At 50.3% G+C, this 24,457-nt stretch overlaps 10 protein-coding genes across 10 annotated transcripts; 5 read left to right on the top strand and 5 right to left on the bottom strand.

The window, feature by feature from the left end:
* Window positions 1–1,287: 1,287 nt before the first annotated feature.
* N7489_000892 (uncharacterized protein) lies at window positions 1,288–4,122 on the top strand (the record flags this gene model as incomplete). The annotated part of the gene is made up of 5 exons (XM_056706647.1): window positions 1,288–1,486; window positions 1,586–2,073; window positions 2,135–2,788; window positions 2,846–3,310; window positions 3,364–4,122. The coding sequence occupies 5 exons, from the start codon at window positions 1,288–1,290 to the stop codon at window positions 4,120–4,122; spliced, it is 2,565 nt and encodes an 854-aa protein (XP_056570949.1).
* A 512-nt stretch (window positions 4,123–4,634) lies between these two features.
* Window positions 4,635–5,548, top strand: N7489_000891 (putative TFIID and and SAGA complex TAF10 subunit; the record flags this gene model as incomplete). Its single annotated transcript, XM_056706646.1, has 2 exons — window positions 4,635–4,913; window positions 5,108–5,548. 2 exons carry the CDS (start codon window positions 4,635–4,637, stop codon window positions 5,546–5,548), a joined length of 720 nt encoding a protein of 239 aa, XP_056570948.1.
* A 541-nt stretch (window positions 5,549–6,089) lies between these two features.
* On the bottom strand, window positions 6,090–6,696 carry N7489_000890 (mitochondrial 37S ribosomal protein uS19m; the record flags this gene model as incomplete). Its single annotated transcript, XM_056706645.1, has 4 exons — window positions 6,090–6,163; window positions 6,256–6,438; window positions 6,562–6,577; window positions 6,654–6,696. 4 exons carry the CDS (start codon window positions 6,694–6,696, stop codon window positions 6,121–6,123), a joined length of 285 nt encoding a protein of 94 aa, XP_056570947.1. The 3' UTR covers window positions 6,090–6,120.
* A 276-nt stretch (window positions 6,697–6,972) lies between these two features.
* On the bottom strand, window positions 6,973–8,402 carry N7489_000889 (inositol polyphosphate multikinase; the record flags this gene model as incomplete). The annotated part of the gene is made up of 2 exons (XM_056706644.1): window positions 6,973–8,176; window positions 8,320–8,402. 2 exons carry the CDS (start codon window positions 8,400–8,402, stop codon window positions 6,973–6,975), a joined length of 1,287 nt encoding a protein of 428 aa, XP_056570946.1.
* Window positions 8,403–9,002: 600 nt separating this feature from the next.
* On the top strand, window positions 9,003–12,029 carry N7489_000888 (uncharacterized protein; the record flags this gene model as incomplete). Its single annotated transcript, XM_056706643.1, has 6 exons — window positions 9,003–9,323; window positions 9,399–9,710; window positions 9,767–9,852; window positions 9,910–9,927; window positions 9,982–10,233; window positions 10,295–12,029. 6 exons carry the CDS (start codon window positions 9,003–9,005, stop codon window positions 12,027–12,029), a joined length of 2,724 nt encoding a protein of 907 aa, XP_056570945.1.
* Window positions 12,030–12,371: 342 nt separating this feature from the next.
* Window positions 12,372–13,582, bottom strand: N7489_000887 (quinone oxidoreductase family protein; the record flags this gene model as incomplete). The annotated part of the gene is made up of 3 exons (XM_056706642.1): window positions 12,372–12,419; window positions 12,483–12,657; window positions 12,717–13,582. The coding sequence occupies 3 exons, from the start codon at window positions 13,580–13,582 to the stop codon at window positions 12,372–12,374; spliced, it is 1,089 nt and encodes a 362-aa protein (XP_056570944.1).
* A 1,248-nt stretch (window positions 13,583–14,830) lies between these two features.
* On the top strand, window positions 14,831–17,080 carry N7489_000886 (uncharacterized protein; the record flags this gene model as incomplete). Its single annotated transcript, XM_056706641.1, has 1 exon — window positions 14,831–17,080. One exon carries the CDS (start codon window positions 14,831–14,833, stop codon window positions 17,078–17,080), a length of 2,250 nt encoding a protein of 749 aa, XP_056570943.1.
* A 2,049-nt stretch (window positions 17,081–19,129) lies between these two features.
* Window positions 19,130–19,801, top strand: N7489_000885 (CFEM domain-containing protein; the record flags this gene model as incomplete). Its single annotated transcript, XM_056706640.1, has 3 exons — window positions 19,130–19,207; window positions 19,284–19,422; window positions 19,476–19,801. The coding sequence occupies 3 exons, from the start codon at window positions 19,130–19,132 to the stop codon at window positions 19,799–19,801; spliced, it is 543 nt and encodes a 180-aa protein (XP_056570942.1).
* Window positions 19,802–20,922: 1,121 nt separating this feature from the next.
* On the bottom strand, window positions 20,923–22,077 carry N7489_000884 (uncharacterized protein; the record flags this gene model as incomplete). Its single annotated transcript, XM_056706639.1, has 1 exon — window positions 20,923–22,077. The coding sequence occupies one exon, from the start codon at window positions 22,075–22,077 to the stop codon at window positions 20,923–20,925; it is 1,155 nt and encodes a 384-aa protein (XP_056570941.1).
* A 675-nt stretch (window positions 22,078–22,752) lies between these two features.
* On the bottom strand, window positions 22,753–24,231 carry N7489_000883 (acyltransferase family protein; the record flags this gene model as incomplete). Its single annotated transcript, XM_056706638.1, has 1 exon — window positions 22,753–24,231. One exon carries the CDS (start codon window positions 24,229–24,231, stop codon window positions 22,753–22,755), a length of 1,479 nt encoding a protein of 492 aa, XP_056570940.1.
* Between the last annotated feature and the right edge of the window lie 226 nt (window positions 24,232–24,457).

Genomic DNA, 24,457 nt, shown 5'->3' with positions numbered 1-24,457 from the left:
TATTCGCAAATATCAAAACTGAAGCCACTGTAAGCTTTCGGATTCTCCGGATGGCAGGGAATAGCTGAATCTTGACGACATTAAGCATACATAGAAATCAATTTCGGAGTTTGTCATAGAAAATGACCTATAAGAAGCGAAACAAAAGGATATCTGAGGGTCTCCTAAGAGGTATAATCTCGCAGAAGATATCGGTTAGAGTCGACGATCTCGCAGGTCAGACACAATATATATATTACTCAGTTATAACTTCATTTGATCTATGGATTCAGAAAATGTCATGACCGAATCTTCCAAGGTTGGATTAATGTGTGGGTATGCACCACAGCTCGATTTGATTCATATTGGTATCAAGGTTGCACGCAATACCCTGGTGAAATAGGGTTGATGACGCGCACAAATTATCCGCTCGGGAGTCCATGGAACTTTCATATACGTCGGTTTACATATCCATTCCCAGGTGACACACTAGTAATTGAAGGTAATAACACATATGATGGAATTACGATACTCAAAGTATTATAACTAAGTAACTAGTGAGTGTCCATGTAGTTAGGCATCACCCGTGAACAAAACGGCTCCAGGGTAGATAGTACGTTAGTCTTAAAACGGCACTAGCCCTAAGTGAGGCACAAAATATATGTATACAGGTACCGTAGGTTTTTCTAAATGTGAGAAAGAGAAAATGTGATGATATCTACCATCGATGTGGTATTTTTTTCCAATCCAAGCAAATCCACCAAGATTGACCCTGGAGAGTTGACCGACCGAAATCTGACCATCCTCAGTGGCCCCAGAGATCGTTGGTCTAAATCCTGATGTTCTGTCAAAATGCGGTGATAACGCTGTCAAGATTGCAGATATACAAATAAGGTCCCCAGAGATGATACCAGTTCTTTATATACTCGATGGAGCAGTTGATGGGTCGGTAATGGTATGATTCTCGCATACTAGCTACATACAGTAACTATCTATAGTATGGATTTTCGAAGGCGGACGGTGTTTCCACCACACCGCCTTCCATTACACCGGCAAGAACCCCGCAGATCTGATAATGCCGGATACCTGAGGTACCTGCTTCACGACATAAGCTCACGCACGCAAATAAATTAAGCCACGCACCCTGCACCAAATATTTTCCTTTTCTCTTCGTCATCTACATTTCTTCAATTTCATCCACGCACACTTTCTTTCATATCCACGCTTCCATTCATCTTCTCAGAAATTGCACCGCCCGGCAGAAAAATCCTCTTTTCGCTCCTCCATCTTCTTCCGCAAGCCCTACAAATGCGCCCTACCCCTAAGCCCTCATTTCTGCTCTCGGAAGTTGATACCCCGACCCCAGGCAGGCGCTTCGTCCAAATGGTCGAGACTCGAGGCGCGCGGCCATCATTCGATGGTCAGGAAACATCTGACTTTCCCCCTTCCCTTCCGATGGAGGTGACATTGGTAAGTGTTCCCTTCAAGTGCCTCATCCGATCGTCCCGTTCACCAGCCTCGACCACCATCCATACCTATTATCCTCACCGCCAATGGACCTCTACATGACCTTGGAGTCCAATACTTATCATTTGAATTTGTATAGATCAAAAAGTCCCCCATTCCTTCGATGATGAGGAACATGGCTCGCCTCCGGCTGCCAAAAAGCGTCGTACAGGCGACGGTCCCGACGGTGATATCTCTCTACCCGACGAAGTCATCTTGATGGCCGATCAGCATGGCCCTGGTCACAAAATCGAAGAAGAATTGGCTTCGGCCCTCGGCGAAGGCGTTATTGACACCGTCGAGCAAACCGATCATAATGTAAACCAAACTCTTCAGCATGGCACTCATGACACCCATGATGCCGCTACCGGGCTTGCGACCACCCAGGATGGTACTTCTAATCTCAATCCCGACGTGGCCACCATCATTTCTGAGATAATGGATCACACAGAGCGTCAGGAGCAAACCGTCGCAATGGGACCTCAAGAACTACCGCCGTCGAACGATTTCCCGGGAGCCAGAGGTTTTGCTTTCCTCAAGGCCAACTCTCACCTCAAGATTCAGAGTCTCCCTATCCTGGATAATCTCGTGAGTTGATCGATACTATGTATGTGGTCTCGGTCTGCTAACATTTACCATTACTTCCTAGTCTACGCAGATCTTGTCGTTCCTTTCCAAGAACAGCTACCAAGATCTCACTGCTATGGTGTCCGAACCTGACTCCGAAAATGGCCAAGCATATGCCACCATGCGCTCCTTGTTCGATCACACAAAGCGAGTCTACACGGTCAAGCACTCGTTCCTTCAGCCTACGGACCTTGAAATCACCGACGCTTCCCAAATTGATGTCATTCGCAAAGCGAACCTAGCGTCCTTTGTCTCGAGTATCTTCGGATCTCAGGAAATTGGGTTTGCTGACCTCAACGACCATTTCCTAGACGTTTTTGTCCCGGAAGGTGGTCGTTTACTGAAGGTTCAAGGTGCTCTGTACCTCGAACTGAAGACACAGGCTTTCATCGCAGCCATGCATAACAAATCCCTCACCCGTACGCAGCTCCTCTACAATCTGTTCCCGGACGATATGGAACAGCGCTTGCTGGCTAGACGCCCTGGTACCCGACAGCTGGCACCATCTGAAACAGATTTCGTGAACCGTCTCACTTCACGCCGTGATATCCTTCTCAATGAGATCAACAACGAGGAAGCGCTGAATGCCCTGCCCGACAAGTACCACTGGGAGGATTTCCTCCGAGATCTTAGCTCCTACATTTCGAAGAACTTTGACGCCATCAATACCCAACAGGTTCGTTTGTTGCCTTTATGTTTTCTCAAATGTTGTGCTTCTACTAATGTCATCTAGGGAAAGAAACCTGTCAAGGGACGTCAGCCGTCAAGTTCAAATGGCGATGCTCACGAGTCACCCAACACCACCCACCAGGGCCAATTCTCACTGAACCAACAAGTCGAAGTCCCGGTGGACCGGAACATGCATGGCGACCTTGTCGCTCGTGCTGCCCGAGCTGCGCAGATTGCCCTACAGGGCCATGGCCTCCGACGCTCTCAGCAGCAGTCGCAGCAACAGCAACAGCAACAGCATCAACAACAGCCCCAACAGTCTCAGTCTCAGGCTAGTCCATCGCCTTTGCCGCAGCAACCCCAGCATCAACAGAACCAACAGCCGCAGCAGCAGCCGCCACCACCGCCACAACAGCAGCAGCCGCAGCCGCAGACGAGCCAACCCGAGAACCAGTATCTTCATGGCTACACTGCCGCGCAACAACCGCAGCCGACTCACCAACAATATCATAGTCCCACCCCCCTGGAGGTTATCAAACACAACATGCCTCTCCCTTGACTTTCCAGCAGAGCCCATTACAGGCCACCTTCCAGCAATACAACCCCAATGCAGCACAAGCTATGCAAGCCAGGGCGAATGGCATGTCCTCCAACCATGGATACATGCCGGGAATCCCCCATTACTCTCAGTCCCAGCCCACTCAGGTCCTCTACGAACGCGCCCGGATGGCCGCGTCCGCCAAGTCTTCTCCGACTAGCCGCAAATCTGGTCTTCCCAGTCAACGTCGACCTTGGACTACCGAAGAAGAGAATGCGTTGATGGCCGGCCTGGATCGCGTCAAGGGTCCCCACTGGAGTCAGATTCTTGCTATGTTTGGGCCTGGTGGAACGATCAGCGAAGCCCTCAAGGATCGCAACCAAGTTCAGCTGAAGGACAAGGCTCGCAACTTGAAGCTCTTCTTCTTGAAGAGTGGAATTGAGGTACCATACTACCTCAAGTTTGTTACTGGTGAATTGAAAACCCGTGCTCCCGCCCAGGCAGCCAAGCGGGAAGCCCGTGAAAGACAAAAGAAGCAGGGCGAAGAAGACAAGGCTCATGTGGAAGGAATTAAGGGTATGATGGCGCTTGCTGGAGCCCATGGGGCACCCGTGTCGGGTCATGATATGTCCGCCTCGCCCAGCCTTCCACCGGATGCCAATAGCCAATCCGTGTTTGATCAAACCGCAGAGCAGAACCTCATGCAGACTCTGAGCCAGGAGGTACACGGAAGTCAGTACCCTCAGCAGCATGCTCAGCCAACTCCTGACCACATCGATCCCCACATGCAGTTGGGACAGTAGATGATTGTCAACCAACCATTTATCTTGATTTAGCTTTTCATCCGCAAGATTCGTCGTGAGATCTTGGGATTTGCAATTTCGTTTTTCGGAGTCTAGGTCTGGATTGATATTTGTTCCTTCGGGAACCACATTTGTTTTACTATGGGATTGCGACATTGCGCCGGATTGGGCGATTGCTTTTATTGCATTCCAATTGTATGAGTACATAGTGATAGGTTGAAATGAATGATAATGAAGAAATGAAACGTCTCTGTATATCTGTATATATATGTAGATAGATTGAAGACTCCATGTACTGTATATAATCTGCGTCCAAGTACAGACAACATACGGGAGTAGTCGAAGGTAAAAGAGGGCCGTCCAAATGGCCCGTGCACTACCCGTGTCACTTTCATCTCCCTATAACTAAACGTACGTATAATCGCCATTGATTGGCCTTGTACTTGGAAGTCTGCAGCCCAAGTTTGGATTAAAAGAAACTTGCAGGGGTTTCCCGCCGATATTTGCCCAACATGGCCGACTCTCAAACATCTCAACTTCCCCAATCCATACCTCAGAACGGATCACAAGACCATCCCCCTCCGTCCGAATCTGAAGATATCATCAAAACCGAGCCTGATCTTGATGCTTCCATCGAAAAAGACGTCGAGATGAACACTGAGAACCAGACCGGAGCGAACGCCAGCGCCAACGCGCCTGGCCAAGATCCCATGGCCCCCGCGCCAGAACCCTCCAAGAAGGAAACAAGCTTGCGCGAGTTCCTCGGCAAGATGGATGACTATGCTCCAATTGTAAGTCACCTCTGAAACCAGACTGTAGTCTCTCTGAGCTTCCCTGATCGCATGGTCACACGGTGGACAACGACATCCCCGCCACCATCGATCTACCCCAAGATTCAAGCATGTGAAAGCAAGACCCACGACACGAAACACAAGATGTATCAGACAGACAAGGAAAAGCAAGAAGACTGACCTTCGATCTCCAGATTCCCGACGCAGTCACTGCCCACTACCTCACTCTCGCTGGTCTCCCACCACCAGGCACAGGCCCCGGCCAAACCCCACCTCACCTGGCACGACTCCTGGCACTCGCAGCGCAAAAGTTCGTCTCAGACATCGCAGCGGACTCGTACCAGTTCGCCCGCATCCGCGCCTCAAACAGCTCCTCCGCAAACAACCCCATCGGCAGTCTAGCAGCTGCGGCAGGTCTCAATGCTCCGGCTGGCGCAGGCGGTGCCCCAGCTCCTGGCGGCGATGGCGGCAAGAGTAGCAAATCTGGCACTCATCTCGGTATCCAGCGGCCTGGATTTGGAGGTGGTGGTTCCGGTGGTTCTGGCCAGGGACGCACGGTGTTGACCATGGAGGACCTAGGAATGGCTGTTTCGGAATACGGAGTCAGTGTGAAGCGAGGCGAGTTCTACAGGTAGTACAGTGATGGAGATTTGAGCTTCGGGGGTCAGTCATTTGTGCCTGGTTTTTATTTGCCCCTTTTATCATCGTTTGTCTTTTGCGTTTTACGGGCTCATGGCGTTTAGGTGTGCCCGTGGTCTTGAGTGACCTGGGATCATGACTGCATTGCTAGTCTGGGCTGGTGGTTGGGCGGATCCAATGGATGGCGTTATCTTTTTTCTTGAGGAATCTTTGATTACTAGAATCTATGTATGCAATGCTACAGAAACTAGTCGTGGAATGATATGAAACAGTTCCCATGTATTGCTGGCTCAGAAACGTGCATAGAATCCGTGGATTAATAGGACATTGACATATTTATCTTCCTGTAGGTTCTATGTTTGGGTATTGACGTATACAAGTCACATTGCACTTCGCAATTTATGGTTTGCATCTAGGAAAAAAGAAATGTGTATTGAACTCCGACCCAAAAGCAGCTAATGTCACATAGAATCCAATGATATATCTGTACATAGTGTGGCAAAATAAAGAGATGCAATGCAGCTCCCCTAGCGCAGAGGCATCTGCACCAAGTGATCATGCGAACCGTTTATTTGTTCTTAGACTGCTTGTATGTGAAGCGCTTGCGGGTCCTATAGAGCAGATGGAATGTCAGTACATCATCCCGGACCTGAACCTGCTCATCATGCTCATTCTGAACAGGCGTAGAAAGATGTATACATACGCAACATATTCTCCAAGCTTCCGTCCGACCATCTCCTCTGTCACCTGGATCTCGACGTATGTCTTGCCATTGTGCACAGCAAATCGCAGGCCGACAAAGTTCGGCAGGATGGTTGCTGCGCGTTTCGTGGTGCGGATCGGGGGAGTGTTGGGTGGAGGGGGAAGGGTGCGTGGAAGAGGAAGACTGTTTTGGACCATCGAGTCAGCTTTTTGTTCCAGTATGATATATCCCACTATGAGAATATTGTCTCGGATTGAAGATAGGGCGGGCTTGGTTTCTGTTCGGCATGGATTGGATGTCACGTACGGGACGATGTTTGGGCCTGTCACAAGTGTAAGCGTGTGGTTTCTTAGGAATTGATCCTGGAATAGAGATCTTCTATATCCGATGAGACTCACCTTTCCAGACCGACCGGCCGAAAAGGGCACGTGTGGGGAACATTTTGGGCTTGAGGATTTCCGCAGCTGCGATTCCGCGATGTTGAAGATCGATGTCGAAGTCTCGGCAGGATTATGTCAGCAATTTGGTACTGCCCAGGTGCGTATGTTGTAGTTACCAAGGGAAAGGAATGAATGCAATAAATTGGTTGCCATTAAATGATATATCATCTACATATGTAGCTAACCTGAACAGAATGTAACAAAGAAAGAACTGCAAGGTAGTAGCGCACCCAACGGCTGCCAGCAACTGTGGGCACATGCGATTCTATACTGCGTTTCACTCCGCCAGTTCTTCAAACACCTTGACAAGACTGCGCACCCCTTTGAGAATATTCTCATCCGGGCCCTGCCCAGGGGTCCAACTGGCATGTGCAAAATCAATCAGGCGGAGGGCATGGACTTTAGGAGTTTCGTCCTCCTCGTCGTCGTCCTCGGGTATTTGCATTGTTTGGGGATCAATGCTGATGTTGATAGCTTGTTGAGGCATCCCATCACCAAGCTGGACATTGACCAGCTCGAAGGCTTCTTCGGGAAGTTCAAATTCCTCATCATCGTCGTCATCCTCTTCTTCCTGAGAACGGGGTGCTGGGGCTTTTTGTTCCTCTTCAATTGCGTGCTCCATCGCTTCTACATCCCCTTCGTAGACCACCAGCACACTTGCAGAGTACATCCGGCTCTCCTCGGATTCTAGAACCCGTTGTAAATATTTCAATTCTTGCGCCAAGCGCTGGGCGACCATCTTTGATCGGTTTATCTTGCCCACCTTTGCGCCAGCAAGAAAAGTCTCAAAGCCTTGCTTGACATTATTCTCATTGAAAGAGCGACCGTACCACTTGTCATATCGCCGATAGCCATCCTTCTCAATGACCTCGCCCTTTTTGCCCTCTGCACCCTCGTATTTCGTAGCATACGGATTTGTCCGGTCGCCCTCATCGGTCTCCCCATGATGGCCAGTCCAGACTTTCATGCCCGCGATGCGATATCCAACGCTGCCGCTAGTCGTTTCCTTAGAGACAGCATCAAGCTTTTTCCGCTTCTCGGGCGGCGCATCGTCAGCCCATAAACGCGCGCCGAGCTTAACGTCTAGCACGTTCGGGCGCCGGAACCCACAGGCGATGTTCTCCAGCACGATCGACAAACCAGTATCAATTTCCTTGCCCCCAGAAGGAACCCATGCTGCTTCTTCCTTGGCTGGGACAGTGCCGTCTTCGTGCGCCGTGGTTGTGTGCGACGTTGGTTGGCTAGGACGGGAGGAATCGGTGCATACGTCGCCGGAGTTCGGGAGGGGAAGGACGCCGGATTCTCGGGCGGCAGCAATCGCCTGCGGTTGCTGTTGCTCGGAAGATGAGAGGGATCCCATGTAGAGGGGCATAAACTCCCGGAGTGCCGGGTGGAGCGCGCTTGATTCGTAGAATTCTATCTCCTGCCGCGTGCATGGTTTCGCAATCAAGGCGCCAGAAGGCGTACAGCGTACACCATCACTGGATAAAAAGGTCTAGTTAGCATGGCTGCTGTAGATCTGAATCGCGTCCAAGTCCGCCGTGGTTGGTTTTCTTTCGCGGACCCGGTTAGGCTAATTCGTGCGTGACGTCGCGCCAGAGCAGCGCGGGGGTGTGACACTTACTGTCCAGCAGCAGCATGGTCAAAAGGGACTAGATCCTCGCCAGCTAGTTGAGGTGCCTTTCGACTTTCTGATTTCGGAGACATTTTGATGCGGCCACTTTATGACTTGAAGGGGTCTACAACGTATTCCGGACCCAAAAGAATTGGAGTAACCCTGAGGTGTGGAGGTCCACGGGTAGTTTTAACTTGACATAGAGAATGCAGAGGTGAGTGATTCAAAGGTATGAGAAAGAAGTGAGATTGGAAATGGCATGATTTCAGCCGAGACGCGAAACACGGGATAAGCGATGTCATTCGGCCCTAACTCCGTATCTATATCAACGCTCTATACTCCGTATGTCTCAATAAGTTATCCATTTAACGTCCATATGTAGCTTTTTTCTTTTTTTATTTAATATACTCTTTATCTTTCAATTTAGTAAATTGTGAATCATCTTATAAAAGTGGAAGAGACATAATTCATTGATTGTCTACTCTCTCTATGAGGTTAATCACGACTAAGCATCGCTGAGCAAACATTGATCCTTCCAGTTCACTTGCCATTAAGTCCCATCTCTCTGCTTTGATCTTTCCTCTTATCCCTCTCTCTCCCTCCCTCTCTCTCTCTCTCTTCCAACGTTTACTCTCGTTTCTCGCAACACGGAAACTTCATCCTTTCAAACCTCCTTACCTTCATCGTTCATCATGGATAAAAGTCCTGAGCCTACCCGCGAAGACGATTTGTCTACAGCTAATCAGTCACTAACTTGTAGTGGCTCTGAGGAGCACACAAATCATATTGGAGCCATGACTGGCGACTGTGCCACAGGTAACCCTGGCCTCACCATCCAGGACGAAGAGCATGCCGAAGCTACCAAGGAACGTTCCTTCACTTCCTCTCCGGAGTCGAGTTCCAAGTCCCAGCGTTCGTCCGTTAAGCATGCTCGTGTTACTTTTCTCGATTCAGCCACTCTTGCGGAGCCAGAGCCCAAGAAGTCAGAGGTTGGATCCAAGACTGAGCATAATGTGAGTGCCCCAACTCCATCAAACCGGGTCCCAATCCCTTCACTATCGCAAAAGATATACTGGTCCTACTCTCAGATTGAGGAGCCTTTGACTGGTTTGTGCCAGGAGTCAAACAAGCATGCCTCCCCAGTTCACGCTGGTGCTGACATTGGAGGTGCTTCGCCGAAAACAACTAATGCCGCCGTCGTCACAAAAGAGCCAGAGAGCACTACGGACACCTCCAATGCGAACAACGGTCCAAACTCGGAGAACGCACCAAAGATTGGGTTCAAGCACGATCCCGATGAGGAAAGGGTTCTCGCAAACGTGGAGCTCGACGATGGTTCTTCTTCGAAGTCGAAGAAAAAGAAGAAGAATAAGAGACGCCCCAAGAGTCAGAGAGGACAGGTAAGACAGTGATATTAACTATTGTCCGGCCATATTTTGTCTAACAGCCCTTATAGAACGCACCCTCGGGATTTGAACCCTTCTATGCCGATGCACCAATGACTCCAAAGGAGGCCGAGGAGAACAAGTCGATCTATGATCCGTATGTACACTTACATATCCCTAACTGAGACAGTATGTAACTAACTTTTCATCATAGTGCTTTGCCCATTCTTGAGTAAGACTTTCATTCAATTATTACGAGACAACACCACTAATGTGACCTATCTAGTCGGATTGACGAGGGCATCAAGCGCTTCCTGTATAAGCGACGACTTGAACCCTACAGACGCAAAGTTTTTCTCAAGTACCTGCAGTATGGCGGTGTCAGCGTGGGCCCCAATCATTCCCAGGGAGTGACTCCTTCGGAATTGAAGGAAATGACCAAAGAAGAGGCAATGCAAGCTCGCTGCACCACGGCGATCTTTCCCAAGAGGGGAAAGCCATATCCAATCTCGTTCAACAATGTTGCCACTGGTTACCTGTGCGTGTTGAAACATATGAACACCTATTTAAATAGTCACGGATGCTAACTTAGTTGACAGAACTGGATTCTACATGGGTCACTACAATCCTGATACTGAGGAGGAGATCAAACTATGCACTGATACGATGAAGAATTTCTTCACTTACCTCCTCTACCACGACGTTTGCCCCGAGCAGAAGGAGGATCTTGAGGAAGCTCGAAGGACCTGTGATCGGGCTGCCAAAGAGTTGTGGATGAACCAGCAACTTGTCCATCATGGCGGCCCCGGAGACTTCAACCGCGGCTGCTCCGTGCTGTTTGGTGGCTCTTATTTCGGGGACGTGCATGACCCCGAGGCTTGGGAAAATGTTCGACATTTCGATGGAAAGGTCTTCACCATTGAAATGGCTCGTAAAGCCGTCAAATATGGCGTTGCCATTGCTGGAAATGATCGGACTGCTCGCAAATTCAAGCTTCTCGCTGACCGCGACATGACCAAAGCCAAGAAGGTTCCAGATATCGATGGGTTTGAGGTCATCTCTGTGGAAGAGCCTAGCGAGGAAACCATCGGACTCTACAGAGAGATGGCCCCCGATCTTGGCCCAGTGGGCAAGATTCGAGCCAAGGAATTCCGTGATCCCGCTAGAGGTCCCTTTGACCTCGCTCCTTGGGAGAAGGTCGACTGGGATGCTGGTTTTGCCCCGACTTACGACTTTGAATTTCTTGTCGAACCTGCCTTGTTTCCCTATATCTTGCCCGGCATGAAGATCATCTCGGACGTCTATGAGACAAACTTCGGACAGTACTACTTCGACGAGATCCTGTCAGTCTTGCCAAGTTTCTACAAGTTCATGTACAATGACTGGATGATGGACTACGTGGAGCCCGCGCCCATTAAATACATCCCCGACGAGGAGGAGGTCGCGCGCCGCCGGGCAAAGGACTCTATTATGCGCCCTCGTGAGCCCACCCCTGCCGAGTGGGCTATGCACATGATGGCGCACGAAATAAGCTGGGTTATCGGGCCGGGCCAGACTGTCATGGATGCTGTTTGGCAGATGATCCATACCCTTGAGAGGTTCGGCTGGGACATGGAGGAAATCAAAGACTTGCTAGACTTAGTGGATCCCAATCCGCTGACGGACGAGGAAAAGGGGATCCGGGGAGAGCCACGCCCCATGCGCCTCAGCAACGAGCCCCGCAACATCCCCTTGTTTGAGACCCCTCACCAGGCCCTTGAACGAACTATTGGATATTTCCAGAATCCGGAAAGGATCAAGCCCGTTATCAAGCCGGAGGTCATCGCGAAGATTCTCAAGGAGAAAAAGGAAAAGTTAGAGAAGGAGCAAGCCGAGAAAGAAGACCAGGCTATGGAGTATTTCATGAAGAGCGTGAAGAAGCAGATAGCGAAGGAACAAGCCGAGAAAGGAGCCGAGACACCTATCACGCCGGAGCTCATCCAGAAGTTTGTCAAGAAGACAATGGAGTATGTGGAAAAGGAAATGGCCAAGAGAGAATCCCAAACTTCGGATGGGCGGAAGGTTGCAAAGAATCAGGAATCCGAGGGACAGCCCAAGGGAGGGCCAACGAACGACAAAGGAGTCCAGGCTGTGGACGGACGAAAGAGTGCGAAGAGCCAGGAAGCCGAGGGACAGCCCAGCAGCCTGGGAGCAACAGACAGCCAAGCAAACCAGACTACCTCGGGTGACCAGAATGTCGCGAAGAAGCAGGAATCTGAGGGACAGCCTAAGCGAGGACCAACGGGCGATGAAGCAACCCAGGCTTCGGGTGAGCAGAAGATTGCGGAGAACTAGGCACCCGAGAGACAGCTAAGCTGGCCCGGGGGGACCTAAAGATGACAAAGCAGCAGGTTATTCCAAGGTTGAGAAAAAGAAAAAAAAAATCGAGAGTGAAACGGAAGGGGGAGGATCAGTGAAAGGTCGTTAGGTGCAGCTATCAGTTTACTACGTGATCAGTCTGCTGCAAATCTGCCGTGATATTTCCCAATATGCTTTACAATGCAGATCCAGAACGAAATTCATATGGTTATCTAAGGGATATCCAAAAAAAAAAACCTTGAATCGTTGTAATCGTTGTCTTATATTATCAACAGATCATAATCTTTTCGTATTGTTTAAGAAAAAAAAAGGTCCTGCTTAAGGCTTCAGCAGTGGCTTTCCCATAGTCTTCCGTCCTTCCAGATCCTGTCAAGAGTGTTAGGATATACAATGGCTACAACTTCACGCAAGCACAACAGGGCTACGTACCTTGTGCACCTGGGCAATGTCCTCGAGCGGATAGATTTTGTGGATCTTAGTCTTAAGCTGGCCCGACTTCAGCAGGTTGAACAACTCATTAGTGTAATATTCGAACTCTTCGCGAGTCTGAATGTATCCGAAGAGCGACGGGCGAGCAACCTTGACACACTTGGGGGTAAGTTTCCTAATGAAATCTCATTAGTATCACCAGCCAATTCCGATATAGAAAGGGAAAGACTATACGCGAGAGGAAGCGGGGGCACAGGCCCGCTGGCGTTGCCAAACCAGACGATAGTACCCTTGCGCTTGACAGCCTCCAAGCTTCCCTCCCAGGTATCTTTGCCGACAGAATCGTAGACAACATCTACACCACGACCACCGGTAGCTTCCTTGACCTTTTTAACCCAATCCTTATCCTCTTCGCTGCGGTAGTCGATCACCACATCAGCACCGAGGCTCTTAACCAGCGCACACTTCTCTGCGCCGCCAGCGGTACCAATAACGTTGGCCCCAATAGACTTCAAAATCTGCGTCATAAGGAAGCCAGCTCCACCAGCGGCAGCATGGAGAAGAACCCAATCGCCCTTCTGCACCGGATAAGTCTCCTTCGCAAAAGCCAGCACCGTCAAACCGCTCAGGAACGACGCCATGATATCCTCGTCACTGATCCCGTCGGGGATCTTCGCTGTCTGGGCAATCGGCACTGCAGTGTACTCCGCATACCCGCCAGTAGACAACCACGCAACCCGATCGCCGACCTGGAAACCAGAAGTCTGGGGACCGACAGCAGCGACAATACCAGCGCCCTCGCGGCCCAAGACCTCGGGCTTGGGCGCGGGGTACAGGCCCGTTCGGAAGTATGTGTCAATGTAGTTTACGCCGGAGATGTTGTTGCGCACTAGTAGCTCTCCTGCTCGTGGGGTAGGAACTGGGTATGAGGCCTTGAATTTCAGCACTTCAGGGCCGCCGGTCTCCTCGACCACTACGGCCTTCATAGTTGCTGGGACGGACATGGTGCGGATCGAAATGGATTGGTTCACAAGTGGAGGAGTAATGTGATTGCGAAGCACTGTGAGTCGAGGATTACTGCGTAGAAGAGAGCGAAACATAGTGAATATGTAGGTGAGGGGTGTGAAGGTATCAACCTTGGAAGGCCATATTTGTCATCGGATCCCCGCAATCTCCAGAGGCCCGGCGGAATTGTTGCGCGCTCTTCTTTTTCTTCTCTTCCTTTTTTACACCCAACAAACTGGTACTTATGCGGATTACGGCGTATTCTCATTAATAATGCGCTTCTTGCAGGTTTCCCAAATCCCATACGATTAACAAGTCGACTATCCGATCTTCACAGGGGTATGACGCCATTTCTGTCGGAACAAGGGTATAACTTGTATCATGCCACACAGCACTACGACGCAGACTTAGTGGAACAATGATATCCAACAGATCCAATGCCGGCTTTCTCTGACACGAGGCCAATGTGGCTCACCCAGAGCGCCTGGTCAGATCTACCGCTGTATTAGCGCTTCGGTTCTCCGTACAGAAAACCGAGATGCAAGCCACCCGGAGCCCCATGAGGGGCAAACCCCCCCACGACCCACGACCCGGCATGTCAGTTGGCCCTGGCTCTGCATGAGAACGACATAGCGCCGACTTTGTATCATCTGCCGCTGACTGCATCATGAAAAGTCCTGGAAGGGAATAGATCTCCCCCGCTCCATACATATGAGACCGCACGCAGGCCATTAGCCTCTGATCGGTCACTTGAAGTTTCCTAAACACCAGCCCCTGAGCAACTTGAAGAGTTTTCATTTGTTGCCCGATGATCCGATCTGATTCTAAATAAATCGACCTGAAACGCAGCGGCAGTACCCGGAGGTTCCACTTCGTGCCCAATAATCAACAGGCTGCCATAGCCACACCCCTTTGTGACGATGCCGACTCGACCATTCGTTTCACGGCTTTTCACTGCCATCCTTGCCTCGTGATTTCTCAGCCTGAAGCTATTCTTGTTTGTATTTTTGCTCTTGCCCAATCACTAAAATGGCCTATCAGAGGTCCATTCCAGCAGGGTGATGCCCGATGCCATCCACCAATGCTTATATACCCTTGTACGCCCGGCTTGCGCACGCACTTAAATTGAGCATCTTTGTCTACTTTCATGGAAAAAATTTTCTCTCTCTTTCATACGTGCCATAGTTCTCTGCTCCCCTGCAAATTTTCACCTTTCAAGTCGCACTACTTATACTATGAACCACATTTCCCGAGCTATTCCACGAGACGTAAACGCACCAGGTTAACGTCCCAAAACAACTATATTCCATACTATTTGTGGGGTGAAACCAATTTTTCCAAAAATGACTTCCGCCCGAAGCTCTCGACGGGCGCGATCGCAATGGCCCCCAGCACCCTGCGTTGAGGAAGAGCCCCAGGCCCTCTCGAAAGAGCTAGACGGCCTCTCCAAGCTTGGAGCTAAACCCGGGGTCGACGGTGTTCATACAAGAGGGGTTATCGATCAGTACCCCATCTTAGTCTCCGCCAACTCGCCCCCTCCACCCTCTACCTCCCCTGGCAGTGTTCCCAGCGTGCCTGGACTCGGAAGTGTGTCTTCGGACGAAAGTGCAGGGCCAACGACACCGCCTGCTCAGGAGCCGATCTTACGGAACACCGTCAGGTTCGAGATGGACGATCGACCAAAACGTGCGCCGCCCTCAACTGCAAGCCAGCCACGGGGGCCACCATCTCGGCCTTTGACCCAGCAACAGCCCACCAATGAGCTTAATACGCAGCGGGAAACCCAACCACCCTATCATGACCGGGATAGCAATTTCAGCAGACACCGGCCACCAACGCAAAACACATCTCATGGCCCCCGCGGACCGAGTGCGCCGGATCGCAGCGGTTCTCGAGCTCCCATGCATGACAAAACTTATCTACAACCACCCAAGTCTTCCATTGGTCGGTCCAACAGTGCAAGACATGCACCTTCGACAACGCGACCTATGCCAGAGCGCTTTCGACGAGAGCCTAGCTCGGGGTATCTGTCCGATCCGGCCACCACATACAACAGGCCACCCTCGCACCAGCCCCAGGCGCCTGTGTCCACAGCCCCTGTATCAGCTCTGCCGAATGGGCCCACCCTCGCAGAACGCATTGACGAGAAGCTTCGCCAGCGACAGGAACAGCGGGACACGGGGTCTATGTCGGACCCGGAGGTACGGCAAATTCCCACAACTATGAAGCATGTCAAACCAAATCCCCTTAACATTCCCCTGCCCCCTCCGCCTCCTGCTCCTGCTCCTGCCCCTGCCCCCGCATTGCACCCACCTTTGCGTGGGCCTCAGCGTGTCCCGACACAACGAACACAAAGCGAGGTGCCCCCAGCCTCACGTGCTCGGGCGACATCGGTAACGATGCCCCCTACGCGGTCGATGTCTGGATCTCGCCATCCCTCTCGACCAGCACCCGAGGTGACCAAGCCTACATCAACCCAAGTGGCAACCCAGCTAAACCCCGACAGGTCACTGGCTCATCCCGCATCCTCTCGACCCGCAGGTACATCACCACAGCGCCCCAGCACGGTAGGCCTGGGCCTCTCTCCATGCCCACGAACTATCGCTGTCGCAGGCTATCAAGATTGGTATACGCTCAAAGGCCTCACACATCTGGACATCTGTCCATCCTGCATGAGTCAAATCGCGCACTCCCGCTACCGCGACTACTTCATCCCCAGCCTGTCAAAGCCAGCCGGACAAAAGACACGATGCGCCTTCGCCAACGCATGGACCCGTCTCGCCTGGGCTCAGATGATAAAAAAGCAACACGACAGCCTAGAACTCCTCTACCAAATGACACGCCCACCACCCGGCACACGCCCCTGTCCCGGCCGCGTCGTCGCCGAACAATCCTGGTACCGGATCTACGACCCGGAGACCGGCGGGGACCTCGCAGGCTTCCACGTCTGCAGCAGTTGCGCACGCAACATCCGCATCTTAATGCCCAGCCATCGGGAAACCTTCCAACTGAACCCGGACCTCACCGAGCGGGTGTGCGACTTCGTCACTTCCAGTCCGCGGTTCGTGAAATTCATCGATCTCCTCGACGCATGCGCATCCCGTGCCGAATCGGATCCCTCACGCACCCGCCGCCCGGATACGCGCGAGTTCCTTAACTATGCGCGACGCAAGGTCGTGCTGCGTGATTGTCGTCGTGATAGGCCTACTCTTAGTACGTGGCACTTTATACCGTCGCTGCCGGAGATGTGTGTGTGCGAAGACTGCTATGACGAGGTTGTATGGCCGCTTGCGAGATCGAAGCATCCTATTGCGTGCATGGTCTCGACGAAGATGCGCATCTTGCCTGGTGATGGGCCTGGTCGGACTCGTGAAGCGAGTTGTCAGCTTTACTCGCCGCGTATGCGGGCGAAGTTCCGGGAAGCGGTTGCTAGGGATGATCTCGGGATGTTGAAGTCTGTTGCGCAGAGGAGGGTTGAGGCTGAACGGCGGTTCCTGGATCGGAGGGAGGAGTTGTTGGTTGCTCAGTCGAAGGGATATGATTGTGATGAGGAGCTGAGGAAGGCTGTTGATGAGTGGAGGAGGTGGGAGTGAGGTGTATGATTGTCTCGTTTCTTTGCTTTGATGTCTGTAAATGCATGTATACTTGGGAGCATTGGGGTGTACCATTGGAGGGAGTTTTGCTTTTGTATTGTACTAGCATAGCATAGCATATATAAAAGTCTGTTTAGGTAGAACATACTGTTATTATCCCCGACACCTTGAGATAATATTAGAGATGTGGTATTTGAGCGATCCTAGGGTGTCTTATATGTCTTTCTAATATCTTCTACATATCCATGGATCTTTTCGAGTACCTAGGTACTGCCCATGCCCACCCGACTGGTAATCACCTTATGTAAACAGGCACAGATGCTCTTTCCAGAAAGAGACCTGTCCGAGTGCTCTTACCCTCTCAGGTGAGCACCTTCGACTGCCATGACTCTGTTTGTGAGCCTCTTTGAGATCCTATACCTTTTTGATCCCCGCCCTGAGACCAAGTCAACTATTCCAAATTTGAGCGGACCCCTTCCTGCATTTCATTCCCAAAAGAGAAACAGCCTTGTCTCCTTCGTCGACAAGGACAGGGCAGAGCAGCTGTGTATGCCTGCCGTGAAGGAACGAAAACATCTTTAAAGACGATTATGACAACGTACAACATCTGGAACGCTTTCACCGATTAAGATCTCATTATTACATCAGACGTCTTTTCAAAGAGTTGCGAGACTACATCGACCATTGTCCAATGTATGCCGGCCTCCGAGCCTCCGGGCAGTGGACAGATAAGCTGTCTAGGTGTGCCCTTCGACAAGAAGGGCAAGAGGCTCGCGGCTGAGATTTCCAGCATGCCAGCCCCTTAGGTGGCAATCTGCTTTATCGGGGCACTTCCTGGCCAGAGCTTGTTTCGCTCATGGCACCTCTTGTCCCAGCAATATCAACGCGGAATAGCGACCATGAGTTTGGACCTGGTGTCTATACCACTAGTTCATTGCAGCATGCTTTGAAATACGTGACCAGACAAGGAGTTCTGATGGTCTTTCAGAATCCCGATTTCCATTCAGCACATTAAGCTTTGCGAGCCTAGCGAAGAAGATTGGCGCGTGGTCATCCGCTTCTGGTCCGGGTTGCCTCTATCAGACGCGGCCTTACGAGAACCGGAACAATGGAGGACTGCCGACATCATCAAAGATCCCATCCCACGCGCTGAAGATAGACCAGAGCCAGCTCGGGTAAGGCCCAGACGCGCAAGTGGTTGGCGTCACTTATGCAGGCTGTGCATCATTGGGGGCCTCCTTGAAGATGATGATATGGTTTGAGTAAGAGGGAGGTTAGAGTCTGGCAGAAGAACAACCTTCATGGAACAGATACAAGTTTCCTTGGAAAAGTTTGGAACCCTAGCCGACCCTAAACACCATGGACATTCCGAGGTCCAGAACTTTTCAGACGTTTCCTTTTCTGGGGACAAACGACTAAATACAACTATGTCCATCTGTGTTTTACTAACGAAGATCTTCATATTAATCTTCTGGTTACAAGTAAAGAGTCCACAGGTAAGTCCGGACATATTCGAAGGCCAATGAAATTGACGTGGCTTATTGCTACATACCTGGGTCGCTAGCACCGCTTAGACCAATTCTAGTGAATGGTCCCTTTCCCCTCGGTCCATGTTTAATTTAGTTTAATTAAAGACATGTGCTTAAGTCCGGGGCTACAAAGCCTCGACGAATTAGCATCCTATACACGGAGTAGGTCCACACTAAACCATCTTTGCGTAAGCTTTGAGACCCCAATGGCTGGATTTCATTCGTTCAGATTAATTGGACTATAGGAACAGGGTTTACGCTAGTCGAAAGACTAGTAAGAGAACCGAGCCCCGACTATACGGAGTACTCTTGGGGGAGAAAGACAATTCGTATGTGAACCAATAACGTGACATGAATGATGTTCTAATAACCGGTATATCCCGCTAGACATAGAGCCTGGATTGGAACTGAATCATATAAAACTAGTCTCGAGCATACATTCAGACTTCGTTGTTCCGCGTTAAATGTCCTCCACGACCGACTCCAGGCTATTCATCTATTCGGTTCTACACATTTAAGAATGCGCCTTACTGCTGCTATTGTTGTGCTCGCCGGTGCCATCGCCAGAGCTCAACTATCTAATATCCCCCAATGCTCTGTATGCCCTGTCCGCTCAATATCTCTCCTCAGTACCTCGTCTCAAACTAACCCGTGCTTGTTTCTTTCTCTCCCAGCTTACCTGTTTCACTTCGACCCTTGCCGGGGATGGCTGCTCTGAGCTTACGGATTTCGCGTGCCATTGCCAAAAGCCTGGCCTCGCAGCGGAGATTGTGCCCTGCGTCAATAAAGCCTGTGATATCTCGGACCGACAAGGTATGGGAAGCCACATTCCCTTTCGTATGATCCGGTCTAACTATGCCCTATAGCCGTATCCAGCGTCGTTGAATCCTTGTGTTCTGGTGTTGGCCATCCGGTCTCTATCCCCGCGGTGGACACATCGGTTCCCACAACGACTGCCATAGCTATCCCAACTACGAGGAGCTCTAATTCTACCACGGTCAGTGGCGGACCAGGCTTCAAGACTTCCTCCACGGTCAGTGGTTTGGGGCCAAGCTCCGAGACTCCGTCCACGACGACCACGGCTCCGCCTCAGAGCACATCCCAGTTCAACGGTGCCTCTGGTATTGCACCCGGAGCTGTTCAGATGGTTGGTAGTGCTATCCTGTTAGCCAGCATGATGTTCTTTGTTTGAAGATTTATGTGGGGAATAGTGTGGAGAATTGTGTGGGGAGACAACAGAATGGCTTTTCGTCTACTATCTACTATACTTAATCTGGCCCCGGTACTTCCATGTTTATTGCCTCTACCCAACCATCTCAAGCTACATTCATTTTAATACCTTACCTGTTCTAGAATAGAGAGTGTCCAAACGTTGAATGGTTCATAGTCAAGAGTGAGACAACCATCTACAGGTTTCGGGTGACTGCGTAGAAAATACATACCAAATCAGTTAGGACTGTCTCAGATCAATACACCATCATACAAGCATCCACTATACCAGCCTCCACAACCGAGTGTGGGGGAAATTGGATGCAAGGTGGGCAACAGCGGACTAGGAAAAAGGGAAGGGGAAATAAGCCCCTCGTCCGAAGCCATTAGATTAGTGTGCGGGGAGAAACCACTCATGGCGTTTAACTTCATTGCGATTCTGTCCCTAATGACAGCGGATTCCTGCGAGAGTCTGCTTTGCCCGATTCTGATGATAGAAGACAGTCAAGCACGCACGCTCCTTATCCTCAAGTAGTCGATCATGGTCCTTGTCATTTCCCCGACAGGTCTAAGACGGGTTAGATGCGACGAAATCAGCCCCCTTCCAACGGATGACTAGTCGAAATACGATCGAACGGAGGGGTGTTCTGGGTGAGGTTGGAAAACCAAAACCTTCAATTAGCCGATCCCATAAGCCCTAATCAATTAGACTTTCTGGCATATGCTAAAGGCTCATGGGATTCAGGTCTGAGAACTTGGAGAGCCTCGGGTGGATGGGAGAATTTGGTAGCAAAACATGTGAAAATAAGAGTTTTTAGTCTTTCCAGAGATTAATGAAAGTGCGCTAGACAACGCCATAGCCACCTTAAGTTTTACTACGCAAGAGGGATAGGAAGACACGAAAAAGAGGGGTTGGAGAATAATTCTGCGATAGTACGGAGAAAGGGTTGTCTTTGTCTTCGTTTCTTTTCTATCATTTTAGTATGTACACCATAAATATAAATTATCTTGGAAAGGTGTCGCATTTACCTTTAGGTTTTAGGTCAATTGAGAACAAAACATACAAGCTGCAATGTTACATATGTACAGTACTAGGAAATTAAATCAAAATCCCGCACACATACCCAGCTCTGCTAGAAGGGCCCCCGCCGTGACATCGATACCGCCAGCATCCGAATCCTCCCTGCCAAAAGCTAAGAACAGTGTATCATCAATAAACCCGTGGTCCTTTTGGCCATGACTTTTCCAACTGATGCTAGTCATGTAGAGCATCTCGGAGGTATCGCCTAGTAATCCCGTGGAAGAGTCTTCATCTGACTTCTCTGCTCCAATGCTGCGACCAAAGATCCAGATTGGTTTTGACGAGACCGCATAGACCTCAAACGGCATCGAACGCCGCGTCAGCACCACGTAGGGCTCATATACGGGGTGAAGACCGCGTAAGGTCTTTTGTTGGATGATGAAGAGCACAAAGGTATTGGTCGCATCAGGTTGGCAAAATAGGTCAGATCGCGCACATAGAGTGACAGCTAGCGAATTTGTCGCTTGATGAATCTTTCCCGTCTCAGGCAAGAACCTCCTGAGACATTCTTGGTCAGAAGCAGCGGTCATCAGCGCCAAGTTCGGTCCAACAGAGCCATCTAGCTCGAGTTTCGAAAACACACGTGCCGGTGCAATTTCATGGTGTAGGAACATCTGTCCCGAGTCATCCCAGAAGAGAAACCAATTCTTCTCAACGGCATTCCATGGCATTGGACGTTGGAGCTCACGATACTGCCGGAATTCGTGCTCGTTGACGGTGTCTATCCCCCAATCCACCAAGATTCGAAAGTCAGAGATCCATTGTCCGAAGCATGTAAAGAGCGAATTGGAGCCGTAAATTGTGTACGGGATCTCGGGCCCGTAGAATACCCTTGCATCATGTGGCCCGACGCTGAGACTAAAGTACGAAAGGTCGCCGAGACACTTGCTGGAGTCACCAAAGGTTGCTGGGATGGGCAATTGCAGTGGTGGCTCCAGACAGCTCAAGACTCGCCCGTCGTCCGAAAATGCGGCGTTGCAGACGAGTTCAGCGTACCAGACTGAGGCTGTTCGAGCAGAAGGATCCTTGTGAAGTTGTGCAGTGATGATCCAGGTGTCAAGCAGCTCGGGATGGGGGATTATACTGGGATTCAAGACAGATCTTCTTCCGAAGTCGATCTTAAAATACTTTCGATCGGGATTCGATGCCGAGTGTATTACGTGGTGTGTCCGAGACATCTCTTTGTCGAATCCAGGATATCTTCGGTCCTCCGTAACTTGTCCATCCCGGCAGTGGGACAAAGTCTTGCTATGAGCTCCTGAACAAGCTATGTCGGTTTGTCCGGCATCAATGTGTGATTGTCTATATGCACCCGGGGAATAGTCCCGAAATAGAAATCTCGTTTGCAAGCCGAGGTTGGATTGAAATTTGGCGACGAGGATCACCGCGGACAACAGCCCTGCAATAAGTATCAGGTGTGCTATTTTTTTGGCCATGTTAAGTTGAGTGTACATGTGTAGAGTGAAGGCAGGATGTAACAGTAATGAGGTTATAAGTTCTCATTTCAGAGAAAGCCCGAGATTGCCCAGATGGTTGACACTAACTAGAAGGGGACTTTGACTGACACGCTGAATTGAGGGGTTATACCTAGGCAGTTTGCCATTATGATTAGTGCGATCATCTACTCTTGACAATCTTTACCATTATCACGAAACATGGCCAGGCTTAATGACCCGGGTAACTTTGCCAAGTCCAAGGTGAACTTATGCCATTACAAGAATTTCTATGATCCACTGGTATGAACTCCGGGCTCCTCTTATTATACAGCAACAATTTATTATTTAGAAGAACGATTTGTATTAGATACTCAAAAACAAAGGCAGATCATGGACACATGGGATTGTCAGCTTTTGTCAATCAAGCGCCCTTTGGTAGATCCACTGAGAGAATTTGACTGCCGGCTCATCAACTAGTCTAGTCGTGACCTCTGCCAGCCAGATAGTCAAGGGCAACAGAACCAGATTCGCGACGAGAAAGTTGACTTCAAGCCCAAGAGGGCCAACGTTAGGCAAGGGGAGGCGGTTAATCCACCAGGGACAATTCTCATAGTGTGAATCGCGTACGAAACCCACTGCAGCATAGAGCCTGTCACCCAAAGTCCACAGAACCGGTCCATGAACCAGATAGAATGCAAACGAAATACGGCCCAAGTACTGGTTGAACGGCGCGGTAAAGAACGTCTTGAGCCACTGAAGGTGAGATGTGCATGCGACGAGAAAGACAGCGGCCCAGAACAGGTAGAACCACTTGTAATCGAACACGGCCTGTGGCTTTAGGAAGGATAAGAGGTACCACCCCGGTGAGTCACGTAATTGTTGCAAATTGTCCGTGTGTGAGGGGACTCCTCCAAGATAAAGGCTTGCATAGAAGAGAACAGTCATGATGGCTGCCTTAAAGGGACCCAGTCGGAGAAAGAAGCGGGGCAGGTCATTTCGTACGGCGAGGAGGTCGAGATCTTGCAGAAGCATGCCGGCAATGAACATAGCATAGTGTGATCCATCCGCAACGTACAAAAGGTACACAACCAAGGCGACTTCGCCTAGGAGTCGGGCATTGCGGCGAAATCTTGAAAAGGCGAGAACGGCAGTGTAGACGGCCAGAGAGCCTCGATGTTCGACGGGTATAGACCACGCATGGAAATTGTATGTGAACCAGGGCTCGCCGCCTGTTCGGAGAGGGAAACTGAAATTCTTGAACTCGGCGTACCAATTCCATAGCTCCGCGCGGTAGCTTCCTTGAAGCTCTGGGACAGCGGTGATCTGAAACAAGTGCAAGAATGTAATATAGCATAATGTTGTGCAAATGACGGGAATATATAGACGAAACCATCGGCGGAATACGGCGGAGGAAAGGCATTTACCTAGTGCAGCATAATCGCCATCCTGGATGCTTACCAGTGGCCTCATTGAAAGAACGTACCCAGAGAGCACGAAAAAGACGCTGACGGCAAAATGTCCCCCGGAAAACAGTGTTCTAATACCAGGAAGGCATGCGAAATAGTATTTACCGTCGTAACCGTAGGCCAGCTCGAAAGCATTTCCCACTCCGCCATCGTGGGCCCAAAGTTGGTGATGTCCCCAGTAGACTAGTAGAGCCGCAAAGCCTCGCAATCCATCTAGGTATGCGGTGGGCCTGCTAGGTAACTTTTGCTTTTCATTGTCGCTTTTTGTCCCAGTAAGGAGTGTGGGCAAGAAGGGAATGCAAGAGAAGAGTGATATTCCATGTCGAGAGCGCGTCATATGGGCAAACCGTGGTTTCCGTCCATCCTCGAGGGCTCGCTCTGGGCTTGACTTCAACTGTGGAGAGTTCTCGATTGAGTGTAGCATAGGCATTGGATTCAAGTTGAGAGAGTCCCTTTGTTGGGAATTTGAAGAAAAGATGAAAAGATCAATAGAAACCCAATTCCACTTGAGAATGGCACGGCTCTCAGGTACAACTCTGTAAACATGTGATATCCAGTACAGTGAAGTAGTCCTTATTGGCAGTGCCCAGTACCGAGGCCCATAAAGGCCTGCTAGATTGCATTTTTCAAATTAATCAAAGCCGGATCCCCCTCTT

The sequence above is a fragment of the Penicillium chrysogenum genome (genome assembly GCF_028827035.1).
Source record: "Penicillium chrysogenum strain IBT 35668 chromosome Unknown utg000001l_segment0_segment0, whole genome shotgun sequence".
NCBI classification, from domain to species: Eukaryota; Fungi; Ascomycota; class Eurotiomycetes; order Eurotiales; family Aspergillaceae; genus Penicillium; species Penicillium chrysogenum.
This window is presented reverse-complemented; position numbering and strand designations above follow the sequence as displayed.